Source organism: Coptis chinensis, chromosome 2 (assembly GCF_015680905.1).
Source record: "Coptis chinensis isolate HL-2020 chromosome 2, ASM1568090v1, whole genome shotgun sequence".
Taxonomy (NCBI): domain Eukaryota; kingdom Viridiplantae; phylum Streptophyta; class Magnoliopsida; order Ranunculales; family Ranunculaceae; genus Coptis; species Coptis chinensis.
Genome location: NC_141457.1, coordinates 85,144,420 through 85,167,140, shown reverse-complemented (window position 1 = coordinate 85,167,140; position 22,721 = coordinate 85,144,420). Strand labels below are relative to the sequence as shown.

The 22,721-nt window shown below is 40.5% G+C and overlaps 2 protein-coding genes across 2 annotated transcripts; both read left to right on the top strand.

Annotated features, from left to right (window-relative positions):
• The first annotated feature begins 5,549 nt into the window (after positions 1–5,549).
• Positions 5,550–6,991, top strand: LOC147518480 (auxin-induced protein 22D-like). The gene is made up of 3 exons (XM_086590315.1): positions 5,550–6,136; positions 6,258–6,460; positions 6,598–6,991. Exons 1-3 carry the CDS (start codon positions 5,919–5,921, stop codon positions 6,771–6,773), a joined length of 597 nt encoding a protein of 198 aa, XP_086446441.1. The 5' UTR covers positions 5,550–5,918; the 3' UTR covers positions 6,774–6,991.
• A 6,293-nt stretch (positions 6,992–13,284) lies between these two features.
• LOC147518479 (uncharacterized) lies at positions 13,285–13,893 on the top strand. Its single transcript, XM_086593929.1, has one exon. The coding sequence runs from the start codon at positions 13,285–13,287 to the stop codon at positions 13,891–13,893; it is 609 nt and encodes a 202-aa protein (XP_086450055.1).
• Positions 13,894–22,721: the final 8,828 nt, after the last annotated feature.

Below are 22,721 nucleotides of genomic sequence, written 5' to 3'. Positions count from 1 at the left end.
AATGTTTTAATGGATATTTCTGATAATCTTTATTGATGTTTCTAGTAATATATATATATGAATACAGATCTCCTAGATCCACATATCTAAAAAAAGATAATATACTTACTAAGATTATAAAATACTTGCTAATATATCTATATCCTGCAAGATACTTGTTAATACTAAACATAGTAACAAATTATTACTCTAACACAATATGGTAGGATTTTATCCTTAGGATTTGGGCTAACCTCCTGCCATATCTTTCCATTTAGATGTATTCATCATGTCTATTTAATGAGTAGCTCTATCAATGTAATTCATCCAAATTATCAATGAATGTTTCTCCGTATTTAAATTTCTACAAAAACGGCCAAAACTTAAACAACAACAGTCCAACTAATAGAGAAAATGGGAATTGAACAAAATTGTAGATTGTTGATATATGCTGACACAGTGACATTAATTATGTTTATGTCCTGTGGTCTGTGGTCTATGGTCTGTGGAGAGGAAATTCCACCATTACGTAAGGCATGCTTGATAAACTTCTTTTGTCAGGCAAATACTAGCGTGGCATATATCAAATTTGCAAGGGGATGAGGAAAAATATGGAACGTTTTCTCTGGCAAAATTTATCCAAGGGGAAGTGGATAAAATTTTTTTTGTTAGAAGCGAGAAAATAAAACACGTGAGGGAATGGATAATTTTTTTTGTTAGAAGCGAGAAAATAAAACACCTGAGGAAAAATTCTGACAAATGTCAAAAACGTTTGCCAAGTCCTAAATTACTAGCAATACCTTTTTAAGTGGGATAATAACATTTGCTAGCAGGAAAATGATGTCATCGAGCAGGCCCTTAAGCTTTTGTCCTCGCACATGTAGAGGAAACCAGATTAAAGCTCCATGTAAATCGGCTTTCACTACTAGCTTGCATTGTACACAAGATCAGAAATCTAAAAGGCTTGTCTTGTGGTATATAAGATCCTGCTGAGCCGTTTTACTGATCATTGCCAACTGATTTTGAGTTGAATACTCTAAAAAAAAATACCCGGATCTCATAGCAGATCATTTTCGATTTAATATATTTCTACAACTTTTTCTAGATGAGACATACTACTATAGTGATTATAAAAAAAAAAAGACATACTACAATAGTTAATTGGACTTTCAGTTGATTATCCGTAATCAAGATTAGTTTGTTTTTATTGAGCCCCACAAATGAAATGGGTGGAATCATTAATCTGACCAAGAGTTTGATATGCAAGATGTTGGTTGAACGAGGGACAATAAGTTTTTTTTTTCTGAAGCCAACCTTATTACTTTAGATTTTTGTTAATTAAATTAAGCCAGGAGCTAGGCCTTTTCCATAACCCAAAAAATATCCAATTTACGCGGTCTGTATAAGTTCTAATCAATATTAAATATAGACCAATGGAGCATATATTTATTTTACTTCGAGAATTAAGTCAGCCATGATGCATGTAACGCGATTCAGACAAAATATGAGGTCCTGATGCTGAGAATCATTTGTTTTCTAAAGTAAATTCATTTAACCGAAAGCATACGTCGATGAGACAATACTAATACTATATTACTAACTAATGGAGGACTAATAGGAATAGATTATAATGGCAATTTACGGGGAATCATACGATTTTACAAGCGTGTATCTTCAAGAGCATGCATGTGTCGCCCGCCCAGAGTAAATGGCATCAGCCTGCTAACAATCGATTGCGGTGTAAAATTTGTGTAATTGAAGGTAGACAAAATTAATGCATTAAGACTATTAGCATTAGACAGATGGTAAATAAATAGGTTATGTGAAATTGTGAAAATGTATCTTAAGCTACATATGAATGTTATTCATGTTCACCCGACCAGCAGTCCAGCACTGCATATTAGTAACTTCAATTTAAGACAGTGTCCTTGGACATAAACAGTCAGAGTAACTATGATATATAGAACGGTGATTTTAAAAATGTAGACATGGTCATTGAAATGGCAGATGGCATATATTTGCTGTCAGTGCCATGTTAGCAGACTGGCCGTTTCCTTCTTAAGTTCCTCCGGTTTTAAGAAAAGGGTATGTTACCAAAAATCTCAAGTAATTTACACTAATATCTTGATTAATCGGATACTCTCATACTCTAAGTCTCCAACGTTCCCCTTCTCTTGCACCATCATCAATAAGACAATAATACAGTTCACAGCATGGACATGGATATGGACGTAGGTACATTACCAACAAGAGATATTGTTACAATAAATTCCTCAATTCTTGAACAATGAAGCAGCTGCATGGAAAGCAAGATAGAGACGTTCCTTCTACTCCAAAACAAAGAGGTCCTCTAAGCACCCTTCTCACGTTTGGCTATGGCCCTGCACTTACCATCAACATTTAAGGCACCACACGGGTGCGCATTAATTGATGAATTGCTATCAATAATTTCCATCTTCTTATCGATCACCTCTTCTTTGAGTCGTCTGTACCTCTGTACATCCCCACACCATTTTCTGAATACATCAATAGCACCTACCTAATTTGGCTACTACCCAAACTTAAGGGTGCACGAGGGTCCAATCCATTTGAAACCACAAGGCAGCTTATTAACTCTTAAACCCCAACCCCTTCTTTCTTTCTTTTTTCTTTGGGATATCGCATTTGTTATGTCAAATGAAAGTGTTAATACGCTCCACTATAATTTTTGTGTGAAAACAAGGACATAATTATCATCACTTAAAGGATTATACATTGTGAATCATTAGTCATCATTGTCAACCACAAGCGAAACTTATTAAAGATTCAAATATAACTATGCACTATGCAGAGGCCTCCACAGATAAATTGTTTATAATGACCTAGTTATGATAGTTATGATGGATAATATTATCAAAAATTCTATATGAACAAACACCTTTGAACAAACAATTGTGCACAAATTGACGTGGTAGTGCAATATTCATGTTGCAGTGGTTTTTGATAGGGCAGCATGGCTACTATTCTTAACAAACTGCTATGGCAGTGCAACATAATGCAGTGAGATATGATAGTGCAACACCCATGTTGCAGAGGTAAATAATAAGATTTAATAGTGCAACATTCATGTTGCAGAGTTAGATTTGATAGTGCAACACCCATGTTGCAGAGATAAACAATGAGATTCAATAGTGCAATATCCATGTTGCAGTGAGATTTGATAGTACAACACCCATGTTACAGAGGTAAATAATGCGATTTGACAGTGCAATCTCCATATTGCAGTGAAATTTAATAGTGCAACATCTATGTTGCAGAGATAAACATTGCAACATAGCAATGAGAGTTGACACTACAACATTTATGTGGCAATAGTAATTGACATTGCAACATGCATGTTGCACTGTCACGTCAGTTTGTTCACAATAGTTTGTTCAAAATTGTTTGTTCATATAGAACAATTCTAATAATATACAATATAAACGAATCATCGATATACTTCATCAAAAGATAAGTAAGTAACTATTTGATTTTTAATATGTGGCAGATTAGTTATGCAAATTAACTCTTATTTATCAAAGGGTCTACAAATATTATGGAGTTGGTGTAGATGGGTCGCTTATGGTGGAAAGTTTCTGTCCAGACACTTGATTTCTCGTGTGGTCCTATCAAATTGAACATTAGGGTGCAGGATGCACAAATAAATTTGGTTTGTGTTTGTGGTCCTTGCCAGAGATAGAGGTGTTTGGAACTCACACGGGTGTAATGGACGAAAGCTGTTCATCTGTGACTCGTAATTTGTCCAATGTTCCTCTTTTTTGGTGATGGGGATTGGTTTTGTGAGTTAGCATGTCTATTTGAGTGTGTAAGTTTTTAGAACTCGAAAAACAAGTACCTAAGTAACCTAACAACCATAGAACTCCTACTAGAATCATAGACAAGAGTTTCGAATTTTCGAAACCCGAAATTTTTCACTGTAATATGAAAGTTTTTGGTAAGGTAGAAAACCAAACAGTTTAGATGCTCCAAGCTTTACACAAAAATTCATGTTGACGAAAGTCTGCAAAATTCTGTGCTATTTTGTTGAAAATTTCAAACCTTCACTTTTCAATTACGGATTTTGTTCATAAAGTGAATTTTGGTTCTTTAATATATAGCACAAATGCCGCAAAATACAATAAAACTCTTTTCGTATAATCCGATTCCGTAACCTGTTGATAAAAATGTTGATATAGGAGAGATGCCGAGATTTATGGTTTTAAAATTTACAAGAAATTGGGCCTAACACCCAGTTTTTGAGAAAATGAAGCCTAAAGAGCACACTTTTTGGTAAGTAACTCACAAGGACAAATTTTAGAAATTAGTAACTCACGAACCCACGATTTCAAATTTTGTAATCCTCAAGGACAAAATAAGTTGGCCCGACCATTTTACTTTTTTTAAATGTCAGTTATACCATTTCGTGAAAATAACCCTCAAGGACAAATGACCCGGATTTAAAATAAATATTTTCCAATTTTACCTTTTCTGTCATTTTACTATGAACAATAAGTGTTCATACCTTCGCTTGGATATGACAATGATTGTTCATATCCAAATAAAATAATGTATCTTTATACAATATATTGATGTATGAACATTGAATGTTCATACCCAAAGGACTATGAACATTCAATGTTCATACCTAATCAATGTTCATACCTAAAGGACTAAGGACTATGAACATCGAATGTTCATACCCAAAGGATTATGAATATTGAATGTTCATACCCAATCAATATTTATACCCAAAGACTATGAACTATGAACATTCAATGTTCATATCCAAGGACTATGAACATCGAATGTTCATACCCAATCAATATTCATACCCAAGCACTGTGAACATTGAATATTCATACCCAAGGATTATGAACATCGAATGTTCATACCCAAAGACTATGAACATTCAATGTTCATACTAAATACACCGTTTCGCTTCGCGGGACCGGAACATTAATTATTTCATCGGAGTATACTTGACATTTCATCTACCCGATCCGTTTTTTATTTCGCATCAAAGGCATACTTAAACTTCCATCTACCCAGTCCTTGAGAGTTACAAAAATAAAAAGATGTCCTTGAGAGTTACTTTTTCGACATTTTTGTTGTTGAGAGTCACTCCCTTAACTCATTTGATAATTGATATCAGCATTTTTGTTTAAATTTACACAGAAATTTTCAACTTTTCACTGGTTGAAGTGTTGATATATGAGATATTTTCGGACTGAAATTCAAATGAATTGGGCCAAGTACTGACCATATCCACGTGCCACCCCCACATGCTATGTGCACCATAACCCTAATCAAATGCACATGAACGCCAGTAAAACCACATGGACATGCCATGTGTATCATAGACATCTATGTAGGCCCATTCACATGGTAAATGTCCCCTTTCTCTCTCTCCTTAAAATCTAACGATCAAAACTTCATTCTAACGACCATCTCAAAACTCATCTTAGCCGTCCAACAAAGTCTCAGTATTCCATATGGGCGACTAACCTTGTCCCACTCTTGTCTCATAAATGTTGGGCCAAATTCTTGAAGGTGCGACTCATGTGACCGACAACTTAGCTGTCTAGGCCCGAAATTCATGCATGATTTTAAATCACATAAATGTCCCTAAAATAATGTTCACTATCTTATCTATAAAATACTTGTCTTATAAAATCTTTCTTCACAGACCCTCTCTAACTCAACGGAGAATACAACAACTTCATCGGAAACTTATCGGAATATATATTGGACATCTCTCTGTAGACGACTTTCGAAGAAGGTGGTATACGTTGTTTCATCGAAAACGGTCGATTGAAAAAACTGTAGCAAAGTTTTGGACCCTGGGAGCTAGTTGATGCAACAGTACAACTCCTGAGTACAAGTGAATTATTAGTTGGAATTTTCCTGAAGATAGTTGAGAAATGGAAGGCTTGGCCAAATTTGAATGTAATCTTAAGGCAACCGAGCTTCGATTAGGCTTGCCTGGATCGGATGAATCCGAGAAACAAACACAAGCATCACCAAATATTAAGAGTAACAAGAGACCACTGGGTGATCAAGGAAATGAATGCGGATCAGAGAATAATTCAAGTGTATCGGATGCGCGAGGTGGTCATCAGGACACCGCACCAGCTGCTAAGTAAGTAATTTAATCTTGATTTAGTAAATTTTAATCATAAGAATATATAACAAATGTTTATTTCTATACGAATTTTCTTCTAGCTAGATATTAATATATGTGTAATCTTTGGTTTATGCAGACAACAAGTGGTTGGTTGGCCACCTGTGAGATCCTATAGGAAGAATAGCTTCCAAGCAAAGAAGAATGAAGCTGAGACATCAGGACTTTTTGTGAAAGTCAGCATGGATGGAGCACCTTACTTGAGAAAAATTGATCTTAAGGTCTATAATGGTTACTTAGAGCTCCTCAAGGCCTTAGAAAACATGTTCAAGATCACTATTGGTGAGCATACCTAATCTGTGTTTTATATTTTTTTGAATAAAATCTGTTATGTTGTAGATTAATTATGCGCTGTGTGACATATTTATGTGTTTGAATTGATTATGATGCTGACCATGAATTTGTTTCTATGCATTCAGGTACTTATTCAGAGAGGGAAGGTTACAATGGTTCGGAACATGCACCTACATATGAAGATAAAGATGGAGATTGGATGTTGGTTGGTGATGTTCCATGGAACATGTTCATCACATCTTGTAAAAGGTTGAGAATCATGAAAGGGTCAGAAGCTAGAGGTTTGGGGTATGCTGCATAAAGAACTGATGAGAGAGAGAAAAAAAAAGAAAAAAGAAAAAGAAAAGACATAACCTCTCATGGAGAAACAAATGCTCAACTACCTTGAGTTCTCTACGAAGTAGAAGGGTTCAAATTTCAAACATAGAAAAATGTTCAAACTACATTGTTTTGTTTTATTCCCTTTTAGACCTGTAAGTAAAACTATATTCCAATGCAAAGCTTTGTGTTATGTTTAAATTTCTTGTCTAAATTGTATCAATCAATCAAGCAAAGAAAGACTGTATATATGTACTGTAGAGATAAAAATGTTTGCTCTTCTTGCTTTGTGTGAAGGAAACTTGTACAGAGTGCACTTAGGCAAAACTTTTACCAACCATATATAACTTATGAATCTTTATTTAGAGACAATTAAAATCTGGAATCAATTTGATGGGCACATATACAATTCGATATTAATTATATCTCATATTTATTTGTGCGGATTGGAAATAATTTACATAAATTTTAAGAAAATAGGAGTGACAAGAATTGAAATATAGAGGGTGCAACTCGGGCGGGTTGGGTCGAGTTGAGGTCTAACCCAAGCCAAACCCGACTTGCATCAGGTTTTGAATTACCAACCCAAACCCAAGTCCATCTGTAAATTCATCAACCCAAGCCCTACACGGGTGCGTTGGGTTACTCGGATTTTTCAGCATTTTGTGAAAATGTGAACAGTACACACTGTTAAGGTTTTTTCTATTCAGTAATATACTGTGGTCAGTAAAAAGGTATTTGACATCTCACTCTACAAAACAATAGATAAGAGAGATGAATAATAACCAAATCTCATTGTTTCATAACCTAATTTAAATAGTTCCATTTTAAATAATTAGTCATTTTGAATTTTAGAAATGCAAAAGCAATTTACAAATTCGGAAGGAAATAAATAGATTGAATTGAGAACATAAAGTTTACTAAATTTGACTCCAGTTTTCTCAAAATTAAAAATATTCACATCTGCTTGAAATCCCTGTAATTAAATATTCATGACTAACATATAAAAACCTTTGAATGAAACAAAATATGAGATATGAAACAAAAACTCTAAATTAAATGTTGAGATATGAGATTTGTTCATCTTTATAATCTCGGGCTCACATTCCACGAGTTTTTTGTACTAACCCTCCCATGGTTACGTTTGTGAAAAAACCCTCCAAAATAACAATCATCACAAAATACCTCCATTCTGTCTCGAAACTGTTAATAGACCGTTTGCTTTTCCAAAATACCAAATTTATTCCCAAATTAAGTAGTCGTTAAGATTTTATTTCTATTCATTTATTACCAACGACTTTCTTCATAACCAAAGTCAGTCTTCTCACTCATGTGTTTTGAAATCCTCTCATGGGCGGTGGTTTTGATAAGGTAATTCCAATTAATTTAATTCATCTCTCATTCTTCCTCCATTATTCATCTTATCTTCTTGGTTCATCTGAATTAGAAAAATGTGTGTATAATCAAACATTTTCAATAAATTTTGGGGTAATTTTGTTAATTTAAAAAAGCAAACGATTTGGTAGTAGTTTCGAAACATAATGGGGGGGGGGGGGGTCTTTTGTGATGATTGTTATTTGGGGGTTCACAAACGCGACTATACAATAGGGAGTCAGTACAAAAAACCCCTTATTATTATTTAAAGTCAAGAAAAAATGGTTAAGCTTACTTTCATCCACTTTTTCTTTCTTGATCTTATTTAATTCTCGGGTTTGCATTCTTTTCATTTGTTTTTTAAGGGCTTTTAGTTGTCTCTCTGATATGGTCATCTTTTTTCTCATTATATCTTCACAATATCATTCAGACACATGTATGTTATGTCCAAATTATTCAAAATTTAAAATAATTGAAAATTTCTCATGTCTTTATATATATATATTATAGCTCTACCCTTTTCAATTGAGGAAGCGTTTTTAGAGAGTCCACGTGTCATAACTAATTAAGAAAAAGTAGGAGATAAAATAGGAAACAAATATTTATTTTTATCCTTATATATATATTATAGTTATACCCTTATAGAGATTCCAATTTTTTCTAAACTCTATTACTAAATATAAAAAAGTAGGATATAAATAAGGAAACAATCCCATCAATAGTTTGACAGACTCTCCAACTTTTCCTAAACACTATAGCTAATTACGAAAAAACTATCCCATCTAGAATTTCACCGAATCTCCAACTTTTCCTAAACAATATAGCTAATTACGAAAAAAAAAATATGAGACAAAAAACTAAATTGTTAAAACACAATAACTTCCACCAAAAACGATTTTCCTAAAACCCTTTTGATTTGATGCACCATCCACTGTGTGATTTAGACATTTATTCAGTTAAGGATTTAAAAAATCACAATTACAGCCACAATAATTACGACGTATTTCAATTCCTTAGATCTATATTATAGTTATACTCTCACTAGTCTATTTTTTGGAACACTCGCAGGGACTCCAGTTTTTTCTAAACTCTATTACTACTTATAAAAAAGTATGATATAAATAAGAAAACAATCCCATCTAAAGTTTCAGAGAGTCTCTAACTTTTCCTAAATACTATAACTAATTACAGAAAAATAATCTCATATAGAGTTTCACCGAGTCTCCAACTTTTCCTAAACAATATAGTTAATTACGAAAAAAAAATATGAGACAAAAAACTAAATTGATAAAAATAATAGTTTCCACCGAAAACGATTTTCCTAAAATCCTTTCGATTTGATGCGTCATCCACAATGGGATTTAAACATTTATTCATAGTCAAGGATTCCAAAAATCACTATTCTGACCACAATAATTACGACATATTCCAATTAAATTTATAAATTTATATATTTTCAACACTATATATATTTTCAACACTATATATATATAACGAGATTCAGTTAAAGTGGACGTTCGGCTTAAATAAATTATATACCAAACCAAAACAAATTACATTTGGAAAATTAAATTATACAAAAAATAATATCACAAAATATATAATAGAAAATGAAAAAAAAAATAACGGCAAAATAATAATGACAAATATTGTAAAACATATATAATACTGAATGAAACTAACGTCAAAGAACAATTAATGGGGAACCGAAAACTGGATGCAATTGCATCGAACTAACCTCAAATAATATTTAACGGGAAATCGGAAACTGGATGCAAATGCAAGCATTAAACTAATCTTAAAAAGTAATTAATAAAAAAATCAGAATATGGATACAACTGCATTAAACTAATCTCAAAGAATAATTAACGGTAAATCAAAACTTGGATGCAAATACATCAAACTAATATCAAAAAATAATTGTTAGGAAATTGAAAACTGGATGCAAATGCATTGAACTAACCCTCAAAAATTAAATTAACTGGAAATCGAAAACTGGATGCAATTGCATTGAACTAACCTCAAAGATAAATTAATTATAAATTAGAAACATGATGCAAATGCGTGTAACTAATCTTAAAGAATAATTAACGGGAAATCGGAAACCGGATGCAACTGCACTGAACTAATCTTAAAAAATAAACTGGATGCAAATGTATTGAACTAACCTCAAGAAATAATTAACAGGAAATTAGAAACTAGATGCAAATTCATTGAATTAACCTCAAACAATAATTAACGGGAAATCGAAAACTATATGCAAATGCAACATTATCAAATAATAAACGAGAAATCAGAAACTGTATGCAAATGCATTAAACTAATCTCACGGAATAATTAACGGGAAATCAAAAATTGGATGGAAATGCATTGAGCTGACCTCAAAGAACAATTAACAAGGAATTGGAAATTAGATGCAAATGTATTGAACTAATTGCAAAGAATAATTAACGAGAAATCGAAAACTAGATGCAACCGCATTGAACTAACCTAAAAAAAAATAACTGGAATCGAAAATTGGATTCAACTGCATTGAACTAACCCCAAAATATAAATAATGGAAAATCAGAAACTGAATGCAAATGCATTGAACTAACCTCAAAACATAGTTGGATTATATGTTGTGAGAATGTCTCAATAAGTATAGTTTTGCATTTAGAATTGTGTTTATCATTTCTCTTTGTAGGGGTAGTATGGAGGCCCGAAGTATCAAAGGGAGGATGCTCGAAGTCGACGAAAAGGTATCAAGCCGCTTATCTTGGATCATCTTTAAGTCACATGGGTCGCGAAAGATCGGAAACCCTACACGCGTAGAGAAGGGGACCGCGAGATGGAGGGACAGGTGGAGGGCCCGGATGGAGAAAGGAATCGATATAAAGAGAAAGAGAAGAGAAGGGAAGAGGGGGAAAAAGAAGAAAAAAAATAGGAGAGGAGCGCCATTGGAGAGGGGAGAATAGTGATAGAAGATTGAGGGATAGTGAGAGTAACAAGGTTTGGGTTGTAACATTTGGCTTCATCCGTGGGGAGGTAGAAATGGCACCAAAGAAGGCGGGGTAGACCTCGGAAGGTAAGAGTCCTAGAACAAATGCCGGGGGCGGTGGAGGAAGGGGAAGAGCGAGGGGAGGAAGGAGAGAGAAGAAGCTCGGCTTATGCGGGAAAAGATTGAAAGGCTGAGGGAAGAAAATGAGGAGCTGAGAAGAGAAAGAGAGAGGAGTGAGGAGGAGTCCGGGGAAGAGACAGGGGAGGAATCGGAGAACGAGAAGGCGGAAGAGGAGGAGGAACAGGGACCGACTCTGGTGGACAACCCGGTGATTGGGGGATTAACGATGGAGCAAGTCCAACAAATGATAAACAACGACCGGGAGGCGAATCTTCTGCAAACAAAAGTTCAAACGGGCGGTCATCCCGTCGGTGGTGGCGGGATCGAACCGCAAACCCGGCAGCGATCGATATGGACTTCGAGGTGCCAAAGCGCTTCAATCAGCCAAGATTTGAGAGATACGACGGAACGGGAGACCCAGCAGATCACATCCATCACTTTCGGCAACAGATGCCTCTCTGGCAAGAGGCGAGGTACGATGGTCTGCGGTGTATGATGTTCCCGGCTAGTCTTAAAAGGGGGGCTTCCGACTGGTACTATCGGTTGCCGTCAAGGAGCATAACCAATTTCCAAGAGTTGGAGCAAGCATTTGTTGATCACTTTATACATCAGAAGAGAAGCGTGGTAGACATCGCGGCCTTATTTAATGTCAGACAAAGGTCCACCGAATCAGTCAGGGAGTACCTATGTCGCTTCAAGGCGGAAACACTTAAAGTGGAAAATTTGGATGAGAGGACGGCGGTAATAGCGCGTCGAGGGGTCGCGACCGGGACGGCGTACACCGATCTCACGGCGAAGAATGAGATTGCAACATTGCACGAGTTATATCCGCGGGTAGAGAAGTATATCAGATACGAGGACACTATGTAGAAAGACTCAAAGAGGGGAGCCAAGGCAGTTACAGCGGTGGAAAAAGGAAGGGAGCGCAGAAAGACAGAGGGAGAAGACAGAGGTGGGGAGAGGTATCGCGGTCAGCCATCACGGCCGCGGAGGGGGAGAGAAATGGCGCGCAGGGAGCAGAGGGAGAAAAAGCCATATCGCGAGGTGGAACAAGTGCCCTTAGCGAGACCGTTGAGCGAGATACTGCCATTGATAAAAAAATGTGTCGGGATATGAAGGGCCGCGGACATTTCCCGCCGAAATGCCTAACAAGCCATACTGCGAATATCACCAGGTGCACAATCATGGAACAAACGACTGCTATGCCTTAAAATGGTTGGTTCAGAGGTTAGTTGAGAAGGGAGTGATGAGGGAGTTTGTAGCGGAACCACAAAATAAGGAGCCGGTGCCCAACGCGGGAAGAATATTGGGAACCATAAACGTTATCTTCAGTGGGGAAGCACTGAGTCACAATGCCCACTGGGATAAGGTCAGGAGGACAGCGAGCATTCAACAAGTCAATGAGTCCCACCGAGGGCAGAGGTACGGCACAGAGCTAATAACAGACGGGGAAGAGAGGATTGCATTCTCCAGTGCAGATCTCCGAACCGTGGATACTCCACATGAAGACGCGCTAGTCATCACGGTAGCAATGGGTAATTATGTGGTCAAAAGAGTCCTGATTAACTGTGGCAGCGCCGTGGATTTGCTGTTCAAGGGAGCTTTTGTGGAGATGGGGATAGACCCGGGGCAACTAAGGCCCTCGCGGACCAGTTTGTATGGGTTCAATGGGAGCGTCACAGAGCCTATGGGTGAACTTTTGCTGCCGGTAACAACGGGTCCGGTGACGGTGTTCTCGAGATTTATGGTGGTCGACTCCAATTCCCAATACAACGCGATCCTGGGGAGGAGATGTATACATGAGATGAGAGCGGTACCCTCGACCTATTATCAAGTCATACACTTCCCTACCCCTACGGGAACATACGAGGTCCGCGGAGATCAGGTGGCCTCCAAGAACAGTCACCAGAACACAATTAAGAGGATGTCCTGCGAGCCGGGGTGTGGATCGGTGAACCTTAGGAAGAGATCGGCATAGTAATTACAGTGCGGGGCCGTGGAGGGGGCGGAAGAGGCCGCGATGGTTCCAAAGACTTTAGATGAAACAGAAATAGTGGACCTGGGAGAGGGCGGAGAGGAGAAGTTGACATCAATTGGATCGAGGCTGACGAGCGAGTGGAAGGATAAGTTGGTGCAGTGTTTGGTGGAGAACAAGGACGTATTCGCCTGGGGGATAGATGATGTTATAGGCTTGGATCCGGGATTCGCATGTCATCGACTACATATGAGGGAGGACGCGAAGCCAGTGAGACAGAAGATGAGGGGAATGAGAGCTAAATACGCTGAAGGAATCCGGGAAGAGGTTGCCAGGCTAAAGAGTGCAGGGATCATAAGAGAGGTGGAGTTCACGGAGTGGTTGTCCAATATAGTCGTGGTTCCAAAGAAAAATGGGAAGGTGCGAATGTGTGTTGACTTCACGGATGTAAACATGGAGTGTCCGGGCGACGCTATCCTATGCCGCGAGTGGGACGAATTGGTAGACGCGGGACGGCGGGTTCACCATATTCTCATTTATGGATGCATCCATGGGTACAACCAGGTTGCGATGTATGGACCTGATAAGGAAAAAGACATCATTCGTGGTGGAAGGAGGCACCCCACCGCTATACGAGGATGCCATTTGGGTTGAAGAATGCGGGGGCTACGCCCAAATGGGTTGGGAGAAAATGTTTGAGGGCAAGATCCGGCGGGTATCGAGATATACATCGATGATATGGTGGAGAAAAGCATGTCGAATCCAGAGCACGGAGGGGTTGAAGGAGACGCGTTCCAGATATGCGGGTCCACAACCCGAAACTCAACCCGCAGAAATGCACATTTGAGTCACCATAGGAAAATTTACATTACATTGTGACAAATGGGGGAATAGAGGCAAACCCCGAACAGATAAGATCGCTGGTGGAGATGTCGTTGCCGCAAACAGTGAAGGAGGTGCAGCGGTTGGCAGGTAGAGCCGCAGCTCTCAACAGATTTATTTCAAAGTCATCCGACAAATGTAGGCCGCTGTATCGACTGTTGAGAAACACCACGGATTTCAAATGGACAGCGGAGTGCGAAGATGCGTTCCAGGGGCTTAAGAGGTATCTAGAGGAAACACCGCTGTTGTCGCGTCCGGGCGGGAAAAATTGTTTTTGTACTTGGGTGTCACAGATTATGCGATCAGCTCAGTCCTCGTCCGGGTAGTGGATATAGTAGAAAGACCAGTGTACTTCCAGAGCAAGACCTTATTAGACGTAGAGACTAGGGTACGGGAAAGGTAGAAGCACGCCTCGCCTTGGTGTTCTCGGCCCGCCGGTCAAGCCCTATTTCGAAGCCCACGCAGTAATTGTGGTGACCAACTTGCCCCTCAAGCAGGCTCTGAGGGCTGAAAAATCAGGGAGAATGCTGAAATGGGCCGTGATGCTTAGTTCATATGAGATTCAGTATCAAGTTAGGACGGCGGAGAAGGCTCAGGCAGTGGCGGAATTATTGGCGGAGTTCCCTGCAGAGGATCCTACCTGGGGGGAGGAGATGGTTTTGGAGCCCGAGAGAGAGGAGGAACTGGATTGTCTGAACCCCTGGGATGTGCGAGAATGGTTGGAGGGTGTTTGCCGATGGTTCGGCAACGGATGCAGCGGAATAAATAGGCGCGGTAAATCGGTCACCCGGAGAACAATAGGTTAGAAACGAGATGATGAAATCGATTTTGCAGATCAAATAACGAGGCGGAATATGAAGCTGTGATCACGGGCATGAGAATGGCAGTAGAACTGGGCGTGAAGGAACTCACCGTATACTCCGACTCCAATTTGGTGGTATGCCAGGCGAATGGAGGGTTCGCGGCTCGATGTCCTAGAATGGCAAGGTATTTGGGAGTCCTGCGGGCTTGGGCCTCGAAGTTCGACCAAATCCGTTTCATCCATCTAAACCGCGGGGAAAACCGCCACGCCGATGCTCTGGATTACGTGGCCGCAGCCATTCCAGGATCTGAGGAAAGGACAATCGAGATAAGGAAGTTGAGCAGGCCAAGTACCGAGGAAAGATTAGAGGTAATGATCGCGGCGGAGGGAGATGATGGATGGATGGGACCTTTCAAGCAGTTCTTGGAGGGGGTTGAGGTGACCGACCCAAGAGCAAGGCGGAGGTTGGAACAGGCGTCTCGGAGGTACACACTGATTCGAGGAGAATTATATCGAAGGAACTTCAACGGGCCTTTGTTGAAATGTTTGGGGCCAAAGCTGGCTCAAGAGGTGCTCAGGGAGCTACACGAAGGAGACTGTGGGAGCCATTCCGCGGGCCGAACAACGGTACACAGGTTGCTAACACAAGGTTATTTTTGGCCGCACATGAAAAGAGACGCTGTAGAGTTCGCCAGAAAGTGTGAGAAATGTCAAAGATTCTCTCAACTTATATGGGCCCCAGCAGAGCCGCTGCACTGTGTATCTAGCCCATGGTCATTTGCAATGTGGGCCCTCGACATAGTGAGGCCGCTGCCAACGGCCCGAGGTAAGAGGAGGTTTCTGTTGGTCGCGACAGACTATTTTACAAAGTGGATCGAAGCCGTGCCCCTGCAAGTGGTAAAGGAGGTCCAAGTAATCAAGTTCTTGTGGGAGAATATTATTTGTCGTTTCGGGTTGCTGCATGCTATTATTGCAGATAACGGGACGCAGTTCACGGGATCAAGAGTTAGGAGTTTTCTGCAGGCTTATCATGTGAAGCAGGGATTCTCGGCCCCGTACAACCCCGAGGGCAATGGGCAGGCGGAATCCTCCAACAAATACTAAACAATCTCAAGAGAAAGCTGGAAAGCAAGAAGGGGTCCTGGGCCGACGAGCTCAATCAGGAACTGTGGGCATATCGGACAACTCCGTGGACCACTACAATGGAGACCCCCTTTTCGTTAGCATATGGTGTGGAGGTCGTGATACCAACAGAGCTGGTGGCAGCGACCACTAGAACCTTAGCCGTCGAGGATGGATCAAACCGGGGCATCCCGCCGAGATATGAATCTAGGCAAGAAAGAAGAGACACCGCTACGCGATCGATTAGAAGAGTACCATCGCCGCCTCCAACGGCAGTACAACAAAAAAGTGAAGCTAAGGAGCTTTAAGGTGGGAGACAAGGTACTTCGGCGGGTGACCCCCAACACCAAGAAAGTGAGCGAGGGAAAGCTGGGTCCAACATGGGAGGGCCTTATGTGGTGGTTGAGGTGGGAGGATCGGGCACCTACAGGTTCTGCGAACCTTGAAGGGAAAAACGGTTGAAAAACCGTGGAATGTAAAGTCGCTAAAAATTTCATGAGTAAATGTAATGAGAGTGGTCAAACCGCATGAGCTAGTTGTACATAAATAAAACCTTAGCACTTTTGAGATGAATAGTGTCGCATGAATTGTTACTGCCTTCAGAGTAAAGGGAATGGAAGGGGGGAGCCTTCCGAGGACGAGAGGTCTAAAACTCAGTCGGGGCAAAAAGAGTGTCCACGACGGGTGCGAGATCTCACGCGAGCCGGGGCGAGAGGAGTCGCCCCGGACAAGATATGAGATGCCGGCAAGAGGAAGCGAAGAGGCTTCCTCTATCCGCGGACAAGGGGTCCGACATGTGTAGAGCTAGGGCGGGGCCCCGACCCTAACATGGGGCAGAGAGAGCGAGTGCTCCCGACCCAACGGGTGAAGACGATGATAGAGGTTCACTGTCGCTAAGGTCATGCTGATATCGGGTACCGACAAGGGCACTTGGAATTCACAAAGACAAAATATATGATATATCCACAATCAGTTATCCTCAACCAGAGAGAGTAAAAATAAAATGGAATGTATCAGAAGTACTACAAATTGCAATAAAAGAAGCCTGGCCGGGGCACAAAATAGGCCATTTCAAGCAAAACACACTTAAGCAGCTTCATGGATCACTGACTCGGCGGCTTCTTCGAGGACGGCATCCGCAGCAGCGTCTATCACCCCGGCCACTAAGACAGCGACCTCATCGACCCCGGGAGCAGATTCCGGAGGTGGTACAGCAACCTCAGAAGGGGGGTCAGCGGTCTGGGCTTCAGGGAGAAGCCGTCCTTCTTTGACAAGCCGCTCATGCTCCTCCTTGATCTTCTTGGCCACTCTCTTGTCGGCCTGGGCACGGAAGTGATTCTGGAGCTCGTCCATGTCAGCGTCGTGCTGCTTATGGAGGGCCAACATTTCAGCCTGGTGCTTCTCAGAGAGGGAGGCCAGAGCGGCGGTATGCTGAGCTAGGAGGGTTTCCCGCTGATTACTTAGGCGGTCATTAACCTTATCCATGTAAGCGAGGTGGGCGGCCTCAGCAGTCTTCAGCTCATCCTGGGCCCTGAGCTTCTCCATGTCCGCGGCCGCATTCCTTTTCTTTAGGCGGGCAACGTCACCGTCCAACTGGTCGATCCTGGCCCTTGCACCAAAAAGGCCTCGGATCATATAGGAGATGTCCAAGCTCATCTGAAAAGAAGTAACTGTAGTTAGAGTATTCAGAGGAAGGAAGGGAAAGACACCCAGTACGAAGGAGAGAGTACCTTCTCCCAACCATTGTAAAAGGAGGTCCGGTGAGAGTCAAACGTTCCCCCGTCAGCATATGCCATGTCTCTAGGAAGATGAGACCCGTAGAACAGAGAGGAGGCCACGGCGGCGTTGTCCAAGGCCAAATCGCGGATGTTGAGAGTGTGGTTTCGAACCTTGAATGTGGGGCAGAAAGTAGGAATGGGCTCAGTCCCCCCTCTTTCGGAGCGGGGAGCCACCTCCTTCCCAGGCCGCTGTTCGGCACGAGCGGGAGTAGTAGGGTGGTCAGTGGATTGATGGGCGGGGTCCTCTCCAGACGCAGAAGTCCGCGGACGTTTAGAAGCCGGAGGAGGAGAGGATTGAGCTGCGGCTGTAGGGACAACAACGGAGACCTCCTCATCGCCCCGAAGTCGCCGCCGTCGAAGAGCTTACGCCAGGGGCCCATGTCGGGATGAGGAGAAGTAGTGGAAAGCGAATGAGGAGAAGAGTATTGATCTTCCCAAGTGGTCAGGGACCGGTAAGGGTGAGGGTCAACGGAATGAGGTGGAGAAGCGGAGGATGAAGGTGAGGGACTGCGGATTGGTCTGTGGCGGGGGGAAGCTTTCTTGGGGTGGCGCTTCTTCTTGGGAGGGGGTGTATCCCGAGGCTTTCTCTCTTTGGGCGGTGGGGGGCGATAAAATGGGAAACAATATTTTCCAATGAGTTTCAGCTGAGGATCGGAAAGGAGGGGAGTGGCAGTGACAGGATCAATCCCTAGTACCGCGGATTGTGCCTGTCCCAGGTCGCGAATCTTCCGGAAGGTGGTGGAAAAGAAACTATCGTAGGGCCGCGACTTCGAGTCCGGACGCCAACCTGAAAAAGAAAACGTTCAAGTCAGAAGAGGGAACAAAAAAGACCTACACCAAGGGGATTAGTAGATAGGCAGACTCACCGCTGGGGAGAAAAGCCAGGTGATTAAGGTTCAAGTCGGGAGGAAGATCCGCAGAGAGGAAGTTCCCAGAGATGTAAAGAGGGTAATGGTGCCACAACTTGTTCAAGGAGGTGACACGGAGTATAAAGTGTTGCTTTCTAGGTCGAACGCAGAAAGAGTGGTATCCCACACTGACATCCTTGGTGCTCTTTTTTATGTAAAAATGAGTAGTCATGTCGCGGACTGTTATTTTGGGGACTTCGGACCGGTTGTAGTAGTTCGCAGCATACATAACCCTCCAGAAATTGCCGATGCCTTGGCAAGGAGGGATGTTGAAGTGATTGCACACCTCGATGTCAAGACGGGTGAGGGGCAAACGGAGGCCGGCTACAATCTGCCCTATCGTGGCAACTAGACAGCCCGGCTTGTAGGGAACCAAGTGGGGGTAGTAGGTTAAGGCAGGGACATGCTCTAATATGACGTCAGCGGGTATGCCATAAGCCGCCTTAACAGCTTCAAGATTAGGTCTGCGGCTGCGGGGAGGGGGCGGTGGAAGGGCAAAGGGGCGCCCAGAGGTGGAAGGAGCCCCGATCTGGTCGGGGTGGGGGGGGGGAGGCGACACCGCGGGACGGGGAGGAGGACGAGGTGTCGGATCTGGAAGCCGACATCGAATTCAAGGAAGAAGTTACACAGTCAAGGCAGGTGGGAGAGAGAAGAAACCGAACAGTCTCAAACTCAAGAGAGAAACACGCAATATAGCAATAAATGGATTAAAAAGGAAAAGGGACCAACCTGAGGGAAGGGGGAGTAGCAGGAACAAAACCCTCAGCAAAAGAAAACTGGAAGGACAGCCGCGCGCGTGAACGGAGTAGCTAATCAGGGGGAAGAGTAGAGAGAAAGGGAGAGCAAATAGGAAGAAAATGAAAGACTGAATGGAGGAGAGAAAGAATCGAGCGGGCTTTTTATAAGAGGAAGGGGCAAAAGAGTAATTGAAGGGGGCTGAAATCGAGGCGACACTAAAAGGGATCAGTCAGGGAGTGACGCGTGGATGCGCAAGAAATGAGGGGGCGCAAGTTATAATTGCGATGGGACTCGTGAGTCCAGCGGTGAAAAAGAATCTTTTGGGACCGCGGATGGAAACGTGACGTTGTGGACTCTCGACTCCCCGATCACCAAATGGTCGCGGACTCGAGAGGAGGCATCTGTAGGGGTAGTATGGAGGCCCGAAGTATCAAAGGGAGGATGCGCCCGAGTCAACGAAAGGTATCAAAACGCTGCATTATCTTGGATCACCGCTTAAGTCACATGGCCGCAGTACGGAAACCCTACACGCGTAGAGAAGGGGACCGCGAGATGGAGGGACAGGTGGAGGGCCCGAATGGAGAAAGGAATCGATATAAAGAGAAAGAGAAGAGAAGGGAAGAGGGGGAAAAAGAAGAAAAAAAAGAGGAGAGGAGCGGCCATTGGAGAGAGGGGAGAGAATAGTGATAGAAGATTGAGGGATAGTAAGAGTAACAAGGTTTGGGTTGTAACACTCTTTTCGTATGATTGGTAACTCCTTGCATTCAAGTAGTGTCAATATATATGAACTTCGCCTTATTAGGCAATCTCACAAAATTTCAATCAAACTTCTATTATTAAACAACAAAATGAAGTTGGAAAGTTTTATCAAATGTGAGTTTTTTTTTTAATGGAGAGTGAGATTTTCACGTTATAAGAAATTTGGATGAGTGATCAATATAATATTAATATATAATAGTTATGCATATTTGCAAATATTTTTTAGAATAATTAATATAACAATACCTGTTCATAGATAATCTTTGCAGATTCCACATAGTGAGTCATGCATAATTTAAAGAATAATTAACGGAAAATTGAAAACTGGATAATCTTTGGTGATCCAACATAGTAAATCAAATATAATTATTTTTTATGTCATGTTTGCAAGGACACTACAAATGGATTAGTAGAAGAATTGGTATTACACACCACATTGAATAATTAAAAGGAAATCGAAAACTGGATTCAAATACATAACTGAGCTCAAAGAGTAATTAAAGGGAAATTGAAAACTTTATGCAAATGCAATAAACTAAACTCAAAAAGTAATTAACTAGAAATCGGAAACTTGATGCAATTGCATTAAACTAACGTCATAGAATAACTAACGAAAAATTAGAAATTGGATGTAAATCCTTGAGAAATATTTAATGGGAAATCGTAAACGGTCTGCAAATACATCAAACAAACCTCAAATAATAATTAATGGGAAACCAGAAATTGGATGGAAATGCATTGAACTAAACTCAAAAAATAATTAACAGAAAATCAAAAACCGAATGTAACTGCATTGAACTAACCTCATAGAATAATTGGTGGGAAATCAGAAACTAAATGCAAATATGCATTGAAATATCCTCAAAGAATAGTTAACGGAAAATCAGAAACCGGATGTAATTGCATCGAACTAACCTCAAAGCATAAATAATAAATTGGATGCAAATGCATTGAACTAATCTCAAGAAATAATTAACGGGAAATCAGAAACTGAATGCAAATTCATTGAAATAAGCTCAAACAATAATTAATTGGGAATCGGGAGCCAGATGCAAATACAATCTTATCAAATAATAAACGAGAAATCAGAAAATAGATGCAAATGCATTAAACTAATCTCATAGAATAATTAACCAGAAATCAAAAACTGGATGCAAATGCATTGAACTGACCTTAAAGAACAATTAACATGAAATTGAAAATTGGATGCAAATGTATTGAAATAACCGCAAGTAATAATTAACGAGAAATTGGAAACTGGATGCAATTGCATTGAACTAACCTTAAAAAATAAATAATGGGAATCGGAAATGGGATGCAACTGCATTCAACTAACCTTAAAATATAAATAACGGAAAATCAGAAACTAGATACAGATGTATTGAACTAATCTCAAAGAGTAATTAACGGGAGATTGGAACCTGGATGCAAATGCATTGAACTAATCTCAAAGACTAATTAACGAAACATCAAAAACTGGATGCAACTGTACTGAATTAACCTTAATGAATAACTAACGAGAAATTATAAAGTAGATGCAATTTCACTGAACTAACTTCAAATAATAATTAATGGGAAATCGGAAACTTGATGGAACTGCATTGAACTAACATCAAAGAATAATTAATGAGAAATTAGAAACTGAATGCAATGTACTACATTGAACTAACCTCAAAGAATAATTAATGGAAAATCAGAAACTTGATGCAAATGCATTGAACTAATAACCCTAAAACATATTTGTATTATATGTAGGGAGAATAAATATCTCGACAAATATAGTTTTGCATTTTAAGAAGTGTTTATCATTTTTTTTTTATATTATGATTAAGAACGTCATGCTATTCAAGTAGCTTCAATATTATCTTCGTCACATTGGGCATTTTCATAAAACTTTAATCAAACTTCTATTATTAAACCTAACAACAAAAAGAAGTCAATGAATTTTATCAAGGTTTGATGCTTCTTTTTTATAGAGAGTGGTGCAAAAATTTTGAATGACTAATTAATATAATTTTCATATCTCATAGCTATGCATAGTTGCTAATATTTTTTACAATAATTTAATATAATGACACCCGTTCGTAGGACAGGGTCGAAAGCTAGTTTTTAATTTATAGTTTATCTTCATAATTTATTGAGATTACTTAATCATGGTTTTACGCACTTGTACGTTATGGTGATTCTCCGAGCAGATGGTTGTAAGCCTCTAGTTTGTCGAGAACAGTGCACACACCACCACAACGGAAATGGAGTTTGCAAGGACGTACTTCAGGAATGCATTTGTTCATATCCTTGCTAAAAGGAAATAAACGATAATTGTTTTTTCAACTTTAGGTATTCATAAGCAATTATTTTACGGGAATTATAATTAGAATTTAAGAGTTTTATCCAAAAAGAAAAGTGTGTGTTGCATAGTCAAGATGTGGGATTTGCTCAATTTTCTAAGTTTGTGCAAATTAAACAAAACAAGCCACCCCGTGTACACTGAGA